This window comes from Strix aluco, chromosome 17, assembly GCF_031877795.1.
Source record: "Strix aluco isolate bStrAlu1 chromosome 17, bStrAlu1.hap1, whole genome shotgun sequence".
Classification (NCBI taxonomy): domain Eukaryota; kingdom Metazoa; phylum Chordata; class Aves; order Strigiformes; family Strigidae; genus Strix; species Strix aluco.
Genome location: NC_133947.1, coordinates 16,176,610 through 16,186,332, shown reverse-complemented (window position 1 = coordinate 16,186,332; position 9,723 = coordinate 16,176,610). Strand labels below are relative to the sequence as shown.

The following is a 9,723-nucleotide window of genomic DNA, read 5'->3' as shown; positions in this document are numbered from 1 at the left end:
ACCTGGTAACGAGGGGGGTGCTTGGACATTGCCCCTGGGTCTGTACTTTGTGCACTCCTGGTCTGAAAAGACATAGTTGTGCCCTATCAAGTGGATCTGCAAAAGAAGGACACCATGAGGACAGCACAACACTACTTAAGGTCTTCAGGCCACCCCAGGATCCTCAAAACCAATCAGCAAAGGTTTCACTTCTGTGCCAGAACCCTGTCCCTAGCAGGCACCTGACTGATGTTCATATGACAGTGAAGATGGGACCATCTGAAAGAAAAGACTTTCTCCAAACAGAGCTCTGAGCTCTTGGGAGGCTCTTGTTAACAATGTCAGCTGTGGTGATAGCACCACTGACCAGAAATCATGGCAAATCCTGCCACTGATGGATTTTTCTACAAACTGCCTTTTCCTTCTCTTTTTCAAGGCTCTCTGCAGCTGTCTTAGACCCAGTTTCAGATAGAAGGAGTCTGTAAGAGCCATTGTAAACTCTAGTGGCTGCTTTTGACAAGGTCTGATGCTGCAAAAATAGACCAGCCCCATATACTATATCCAGGTAACTGATATGGAGTCAGCCATTACAGCAGGTAAGAATGAAAGTCTATATTTATAGGCAGCATTTTTAAAAAAGAATGCCCAGGAGAGTCCTCTCTAAAAACTGCTGCTGGGTAGGTTGATGGGTTTTGACAAGCTGAAGATCTTCACAGGACCTTTTGGAGGACTTCTAGATTTCTTGCAGCCCTTTGTCTACATCAGCTAGTGTACATGTCAAAAATAGTTGCAATGGAAAGCCAAGGGTTTAGTCTGTGTCCTTACCAGGAGTATCGTTAGCATGCTTCAGCTTCTAAGTCAGTGCAAGAAGCCTGGCCAGAGAAAACAAGGGTCTGTGAATGGTTAAAATATCATTGTCTGTGGGACAGAATTTGGAACATCATCCCTTGGCTCAATAAGATCCAAGGCATTTCCAACAACTAGGAGAGACCCCGACAGCTGTACCAAGCTGTCTGCTTGGTCTTCCCAGCAGCGGGGAGCAGAAAAGGCCCAGAAAGTGCTGAATTCTCATACTTGATCCAGACTATCTTCATCTCCACTGACAAAGCAGCTGCTCAGTGGGACATTTGTCTACTTGTGTGTCCTTCTGGTATGTGTCTTCTGCTTTCAAAGGAGGGGGGACAATAATTGCACTTGTTGGCATGGGGCTGTCAGGACTGCTAAAACTAGCAGGCTGTATGAGAAGGAATATGACACGAGACACCTTGCTGTTATCAAATTTAAGCAGCCACAGCAATCTTAGCAATACCTGAAGCACAAAGGAAAGACATGTCATGCCCTGAGTTAGTTCAACATGTTTTTGCCCAAGGAGATGAGAGATGCGAGTGCAATCAAAGGCCCCTACACACCGAATGCAGGGACAACAGGGGCTGTGAACCGAGTTCCTCACAGACTTCAGGCCCTCGATCGTATTCTGACTCCAGGAGAGATGTGGAGCAGAAACAGAGACTCCTGAAAGGTGCTGGATGGGGATAACCTGCTTTCTGCCATCCACAAGAGGGAAACTTCTGCATTCAAGACCTGTTCAGTCAATCTGCAGGTCCAAGGAAAGACATCAGGAAGAAACCAGAGGCAGTCACTGGATTCCTGCACAAGAAGCCAAGTCAAAAGTAAGCAATTCCCAATGCATGCATGTTCAGCAGGCTCTCCAGAACACAGCAGCAGCTCTTAAACTTCTCAGCCTTCTTAAAACAGCATCCCACCTTTCTGATGTGGATCTCAGAGTGTGATCCCACTCCCTGGGGAAACCAGGTCATGGATTTCCACCCCAACAGTATTGTGCCCACAGAGCCCTGGGGGCTTAGGGCACCCCAGGTAGTTTCTCACATACTGACTTCTCACACAGACCCCCAGGAAAGCAGGGAGGGTGCTCTGCAGCAGGGAAGTTCTCCTTAGCTAATGGGAAAACCTGGATGGACTGTGTTTTCTGGAGATGCTGCCACATGGATGTGAAAGAACTTGGAGGAGAATGACAGAATGCCCAGAAACAGTCTCACTTGTTCCATCAAACTTTGCTGCTCTGCTGTAAAACATCCTCAAGTAAGGTGTTCAGTCCAGCACCTGAATATCAGTATCTCTAGAAGGGATATTTTGGAAGGTATCTCAGGAGAATTTTAAAGCAATTCAGAACTTTTAGAGTAACATGTAAGTTGTAAGGGACTTCCTCAAGCATATATATAAATGCACAGTGGTCAGAGTTAATAGTGGTAGTTTATGTCTTGTATCTTTAACAGGAACTTGATTTAAAAGATTTGTGGTTTAATGGAATGTTTGCAGTTCCCTTGATCAAGTTTTTGAAGTGTGAAGTTTGTAGTAAAGGTTTCAGAAAAAGCTTTAGTTTCAGCCTGCTTTTTGTCCCCCCCTTCCTATCACTCACTCCAGTCTAACCCGTACCACTGAGGCAAAGGTCAGGGGGAGAATTCAAATGTGCTTTGTGGGAGTAGCTGGTGTATTTGGAGAAAAAATAGCAAGCTTTTGAGCCCAGTTTCTAAAGATGAAATGAAGAAGCACTATCGTGCAAAAACCTGGCCTGTTTTTCCCCACAATATTAGTTGTTCTAATGAAATATTTCACTTCTTCCCACAGAACTTGCTTTATGTGCTTAAACTAGCATGACAACAGCAACCTTACTACAGCCAGGCTTTACAACTGCACAGCACGTACCTGAGTTAACAAGAAGCATCTCTGCATTGCATCTGTTCTCTGTAATAGGCATGAATGCGAGCTGGCTGGCCTGAGAGCAAGTACTTTGTGTGTGTAGAGGAGGGGGTGAGGTGAGGTGAGGTAGGTCTCTAATTGCATGTGCCCCAGAAGTCTTGCACAACTGAACTGAAAAATGAAGGGTTTACACTGGGGAAAATACAGTTGAAAACCAGAAAGGACTATGTGGTTACTGCAGACCTTTTGGAGGCTGAGTTAGGAATATTGGTGTTTTGAGGACAGTGAAAAGGGGTAGGAGGAGGGGTGATGGGCAGACAGACTTTCCACTTTCTGGGAATTCTGTCACATTAAATAATGAGGAAAAAAGGCCCCTAATACTTTTCTTCATGTGCAACTGCTTTCACCTCTTGGGATCTCCTGAGTCTGTTACAGTCTATTGAAAGCCCTCGGTGGTCTCTATCAGGTACTTTTCCCATCTCACCATGAACCCATGTAAACATTTTGCACTCACAACACCCTGTTGCGAGGCGTTCAGCAGGCCTGCTCTGCTGTAAGAAAAAACACCTCCCCTCATCTGCTTGCTCCCACTAGCTGTATCCGAAGGCCCTTGTTCCTCTGCTGGAAAGGAGTGAACAGCTGCTGCCTGCTCTCTCCCTGCCTCTCAGGATGTCACAGACCTTTCCTGTGCCAACCCACTGTCTTTCCCCTGCTGAAGAGTCCCAGCTTACTCAGATGGTCCTTTGTGGAAGCCATTTGACCTCTGAGCTTCACTGCTGGGTTTCTCCCTAGTTCTGTCTGGAGGTCAATTCTGCACCCAGGGTTGAGATCCGGGCTAGGCATGACATAGGCAGTGGCATAATGTTTTTCTTCTTTTTGTTCTCAATTGCTTTCCTAGCTATTTCTAACATTTCATTTCCCCCCCCCCTTTTTCCCCCCACTCTTTTCTTGGGCGATGTTTTCATGGCAGCAACCAACAATCAAGGAGTTTTCCCTGACCCCCAAGGGAAATGGACAGCTCAGAGCCTGGTCTTTTTGTACATGAAGGGGAGACTCTTTTGTGCCTCAGTATAACCTTTCTTCATAATTCTTTGTTTTGGTTTGGTCGAGTGTTTTTCAGTTTACAGAAGGGAGAAGGTTTTTTTCACCTTTAATTACAAGTAAAGATCTTGACCAGTATCGGTCAAAGCTCTGTGAGCTCCCCTGGAAATATCTTGTTTGGATCATGATTCACATAAGAAGTTGTGTGCGTGTCATTTTTGATCCCTTTGTTGTGGTTTGAGCCCAGAGGGCAACTGCGCACCATGCAGCCACTCACTCACCCCTTCCCCCCCAGTGCTGGGAAGGAGAAAATAAAGCAAAAGGCTCAGGACTGGAGATAAGGACAGAGAGGGATGCTGACCCATTATGGACATGGGCAAATAGGGGAAGAAAAAAAGAAGAACATCCCTTTAATTCAAACACTAACAAAACCAACACTTAACAGAGTGGGACAGTGAGAAGCATTACCACATCTTCAAAACACCTTCCCACACCCCTCCCTTCTTCCCAGGCTCAGCTTTGCTCCTGGTAACTCTACCTCCTGCCCTCCAGCTGCGCAGGGGCAGGGATGGGGGGTGCAGTCAGTTCTCCGCTCCTTACTCCAAGGGAGGGGGAAGGGCACACACACTCCTCACATTCTCCCCTGCGCCAGGGTGGTTCCCCTCTCATGGGAGACAATCCTCCACGGATTTTCTCCACGAGTCCTTCCCACGGGCTGCAGCCGTTCCCATGCTGCTCCAGCGTGGGTCACCCCCGCATGTTGCAGCCCTGCCAGCGCCCAACTACAACAGCGGGGGCTTCTCCTCCCCTCGAGTCCTGGTCTTCTCCAGGCGCAGCCCCCTGCTCTGGTGTGGGGTCCTCCACAGCTGCAGGTCAGGATCTGCTCACTGGTGACCCCCCTGGGGGGGGGGAGGGGCAGCCCTGCCCTCTCCCCACAGGGTACAGGAGGGCTTTCTGCTCAGGCACACCTCCCCTGCTCCTCCTTCCTTCCAGACCTCGGTGTTCGCAGAGGTGTCCTTCTCCTAACCCCTCCTCACAAGTTCCAACCCCCTTCCAGGTTCCCCTTTTCAAACACGTTATCAGAGTTGCAACCACCTTCGCTAACTGGCTCAGCCTTGGCCAGAGGCAGATCTGCCTTGGAGCCAGGGGAGCTTTCGAGAAGCTTCTCACAGGGGCCACTGCTGTAGCCCCCTCCCCTGCTACCAAAAACCCCACCACACACACAAACCCAGCGCACCCTCAAGGTCTGCATTAATGCTCAGTCCTATTGATACACTTAACAATGTCACACAGGATGAAGTTGAATGTCTAAGCCTGAATATTCCAAACTGTTATAATCATAAACCACGTTAACAATCCAATAAAAATAGTAATTTTAGTAGACCTATTTGGCACAAAACTGTGATGACTGACAGTATTTTTGTGACTTCTATTCCGTACCGATTTGACTCAGCAGAGGATGAGGGGGTGAACAAGAATGTCAGTACTATGTTTGTTCCATTGCACCGCTCTCCTTGCCTCATGTCAGGGTAGCTATATGACATTTGTACAACTGATGGTAAGACATGAGTCCATACTATTATTTTTTGGTGCTAGTCAAATACTGAAGCTAGCACACCAGCTTTTCAGTTTCTCTCTCCTGCTCCTGAGGGTCACTGTTGTTTAATCGATCTCCAGCCAGGGAATCTGCACAGGCATCTTTGAGAAGGGTCCCATTCAGAAGCACTTTGTAAATCTGACTGTCAATGTAATCCCGATCTGAGCTTGTGAACTTTTTGTCGTGTGCTTGGTGTTAACATCTTCAAAACTCTTAACTTCTCTCCTGGGTAGAAGCAAGTTGAAACTGTTGTTTTCAGAAAGTAGAATACGAAGGAGACACAGGACTAACACATATGCAAAACAGAACCAGCACTGCATAAGGTGCAATTTCATTTGTTTAGTTATGTTAGCTTTAATTCTGTGTAGCTCAATCTTTATGTCCTTTTACTTTGGTTGAGTAGCTGTCCTAGGATAGATGTGTCCCAGAAAAAGTCTTCTCTTTCAGGGATTATTCATTACTTGTTTGGATTTCCTTTTCCATACATAGTTCTCTCTCCTTACCTATGTTTTTGTTCTCACATACTCATATTTTGTCCCCAGAAATCATCTGCCTGAAATAATACTTTGTAGATTCTACTATTCATCATAAGGGGAGGTTTGACAGCACCTGCTGAATGCGAGAGGAATACAGGGAAAAGGCAGGGAGTGGCCTTGCCCAGAGGAGCTCATCCCACTTCTCACATCCAAAAGCCTTGATTCTTTGTCTTTGGCTTGGCAGAAATCCTTCCATTAAGACAGAGTTCAGAGGTCCTGTAGATACAAATTACATACAAGTTTGTTAACATTAGCTAAACTCAGTTACCTTCCTAATCAGGAGAACGTTAATGAGTAGCCACCAAAATCAGCTTATCAGTAATTGCTCTCCATTTTTTTTTTCATTTTTAAATACTGTGTGAGTGCGTACACCTCATGCAGGCCCTTCTTAAGAGTTACTGAATATCAGGTTTTATTAGTTACAACCACATTTCAATATTCTGAGTTATTTATTGACAATATGGTATGTGTATGTGTATATTGACCACTGGGAATCACAGTTTTGAAGTAGGTAGCCTATGAATCTCATGCTCTTAAGAGATGCAAGTCCGTTACCCCATCCCAGGGTAGCATCTGCTGGAATAGATTCAAACCACATTTCACTTGTGTTTGGCATTCTAAATGTCCTGAGGGTTTTTCATAAAAAAATCAAGCCCCTGGATCACAGACTTTTTCAGAAAAAAATGTGTTACCCAAATCTTAGGTGATCCCAGAATTATTTCGTAAATATCCTTATACCATGGTAACCTTTATGCCCAAAGGACACCTATGGTCTCCTGAGAATCTTTTTTTTGCAAAGTCAATCTTGGACATAACTTGTTTTAACACAAGTTCTCCTCCCTGTCTTTATGCAATATTCATGTGTCTGAAGGAACAAGAAACAGTGGAAATGGTGAAAAACTAAAACTGTTAAAAAAAAAAGTTTGTCCACTTGTAAGAAAAAAGTTATTTTGTCCTTTTTATTTCGTTCCATTTCTGCCTGCATGAATGTTAAATCCCAGTGAGACTATTTCGCTTCACTTATTGCTGTTTGCATGAATGTTTTTCTATGCTTGTATGTAACCTTCAGTCTCATGTTCTTTTGATATTGCTTCTGTATTTATACGTACGTACCCCACCTAGATGAAAGTTGTTCTGCCCAGTCATTAAGCACAACTCTGAATTCCTTTTGGTTTTTCAAAGAAACGTTAATTTGGAAACTGAGGGAGGGTGTTTTTCTGTCTTTACTGAAAAGTCAGGCTCTGTTGGGTTAATTCAATTCTTATCCATCCATCCATCGTCACATTTCTAGTATACTGAACTGGAAGACTTGAGAACTGATAAAGTTTAACCCCTATTGTATCTAGAAGAGATACAACTTCTACTGTGCTTTCCCTCTTGGCTGGTTCATGAGTAAGGAGATGTTATGTTCTTCTCAGTGCACCACTGGAGGCTGAGCACTTTATAACTAAAGGTATTTCTGCAGCATAGGCTTTGTTCAAATTTTATCTTGGTTTTCACCATTATTAGATGTTTTAGCATGTGTTGCTATTCATTCCTCATGTCGGGTCACAGAAATTGTTCTCTTTTGTCTCTTCAGGCAGAGCAGTCAGTAGCAAGAGTTGAGAGGGGCTCAGAATAAGCTGAGTGCTGAAGTAGCTGAGCAAAGATCTCTGACCAGGAGAAGCTGAGCTTGTGTGAAAGAACAAATGAAGAGCTCAGTGCAGAGAAAGCCCACCTGGAGCAGCTGCTGAAGAAAGTGGAGGAGCAACAGGAGGGGCTGCAGGTGGAGCTGAGGATACTGGCAGAGGAGAAGGCAGAAACCCCAAGAGCAGCTCAGTCAGGTGAGACCAAACACCTGGTGCTTTCGGGGTGGGCTTTTGGCTGCTCGGCTCAGTGAAGCTCAGTCTGTTGGATCCTGCGGTGGTTTTGTCAAGGAGACACTTGGTAGTGCTGGAGGTCAGAAGCTTTGTTTACTGCCTTTTGGAAATGTGTTGATGGCTGGCAGAGCTGTTCTGCAGTTCTCTCGGTTGTCCTCTGCTGCTACAGATGACTTCAATCCACCTGCCTGTGGTGGCCTCTCTTTTGGCTTTTGATAAGCTGCAGAGAGATGATTTGTCTTGCCCATGAATCTGAGTGAGGCTGCTACTCTCCCAATGTGGCAAAAGAAGCAAACAGCGTAGCTCCTCACCCTTTTTCTGAGTCAAAAAAACCCGGGGCTGCATGTTTCTATTCATGCTTTTTGTTGTGAATCTGCACCTTTCAAAACTCCATTTGTTCGAGCCTGGAGAGTGGGACAAAGCTGCAAGTCAATGTCTGCTGTCTTGTACTGCTAAGAACGGGAATGAGACCTTGAAATTGTTGAAATTGTATTTTAAGGCATATGTGCATCTTTGAATTGCTAGAGCCTCTTTACGCTTTGAGGAAGAAGAAGAGAAATAGATGATCAGCTGTTTCTACAGGCTACAGCAGGTCCTGACTTGGCTCCTGCTGAGGCCTTTTGCTGTTCACTGGTGCTGTCACCTCAGGTCATCGCTTCTGGTGGATCTGGCTGTTGAATGCAGCGGCTGTCTCTCAGGAAATTGATGGTCTAGAGATATTAGTGCCAAGTTAAGGTTCAGAGACTGATCGAGCTTCCGGGTCTCTGCCTCCAGCACAGCAGCTTCGGGCTCCCTGACCACAGCTGCTAAGGAGCAAGACAACTCTTGGTGAAGGTCTGACAGCTCCTGGCTGGTCTTTGCACAGCACTCAATATAGTCCTGCTTGTATTTTCGTTCTTGTGCCAGCTGCGTCTGCAGAAGGGACACCTGAAAGAGGAAAAAGGCCGAGCTCAGACAAGCCCACACCGCCAGGACCATCCGTAGCACAGCAGTACCAGCTGCCAGGGAAGACACACCTTCTGACTCCAGCCCTGACAAACACTTTGTCCTTGTGGAATGGAGAGTAACAGGTTCCCAGAGTCACCCTGAACTGAGCTCAGATTATCAACAATCCAAGCTTCTTTCTGGCGTACCGTTCCCATGTACAACGCTGAGACATTACATGCATATTAAAGGCAGAAGTTCCTACAGGATTAAGTAACCCAATTATTTTTCAAAAGAGAGATCTGGGCTACTGACACCTTAGTTCCACTTGTTTTTTCCTCAGCAGGAGGGCTACTGGTTACACACGGTAGTGAAGAACTGCTCTGTTATGGTCTAGTTTAAAAACCTGGCAGCTAGTACATGAAAAGGGAGCAGCCTCTCATTCTTCCTAACCTTAGAGCATTTCACAAATGAGCAGAGAATAATTTGATGAACAAAGCCCAGAGGATAATGAGCCTTAAAGGGCTGCTGAGGCCTTGACAATCCTCAAACTCTACCATTTCCTGGCAACACAGGGTGGTGCCTGCTGGGCTTTTTGGTGGGACAGACCCCGCTGCTCCCACCCCCCGGTAGGTTTGCAGTGCTGTGCAGCCACAGCAGCTCTGGCATGTTGCCCTCTGCCTGCTCTGGAGAGCGGGAGATGCCAGCACCGGGGGCAGCGCTCGGGGCTTTGCTGTTTTGGGGGAAACAGCTCAGGTCAGAGGCTTCTCTGTTTACAAAGTGACATGTGCTTTGCCAAGGGCCGTGTTCCCCATGGGAATGCCACCCCCAACCTCAGGCTGGGAATATGAAAATATTCTCTTGGCAAGTGAACTCAAACAACAGAAGCAATTCCTAAAGGAGTTCTGTGGCTTATGGAACCTGCTGCATTTGAATTACAATACCAAGGTCTGTCAACATAAAGCCAAACCAGATGAAGAGGGGGACCCTAATCTGCTAAGCATCGAGAGCAGACTAGATGTGAAACTCAGGCAGCGCTGAATGCGAAGCCAGCAGTGCACACGGGAAG

The 9,723-nt window shown here is 46.1% G+C and overlaps 1 protein-coding gene across 10 annotated transcripts in view; it reads right to left on the bottom strand.

Moving 5' to 3' along the window:
* Positions 1 to 5,024: 5,024 nt before the first annotated feature.
* CEP250 (centrosomal protein 250) overlaps positions 5,025 to 9,723 on the bottom strand; it is a 41,937-nt gene continuing 37,238 nt past the window's right edge. For 7 of the 10 annotated variants that reach the window (XM_074842730.1, XM_074842724.1, XM_074842725.1 and 4 more), the window contains one exon: positions 5,025 to 8,657. In XM_074842730.1, the coding sequence (XP_074698831.1) occupies positions 8,370 to 8,657 (288 nt within the window). In that variant the 3' untranslated portion in view covers positions 5,025 to 8,369. The remainder of the gene's footprint in view (positions 8,658 to 9,723) is intronic. The other 3 variants (XR_012625488.1, XR_012625489.1, XR_012625490.1) reach the window with 3 other exon arrangements.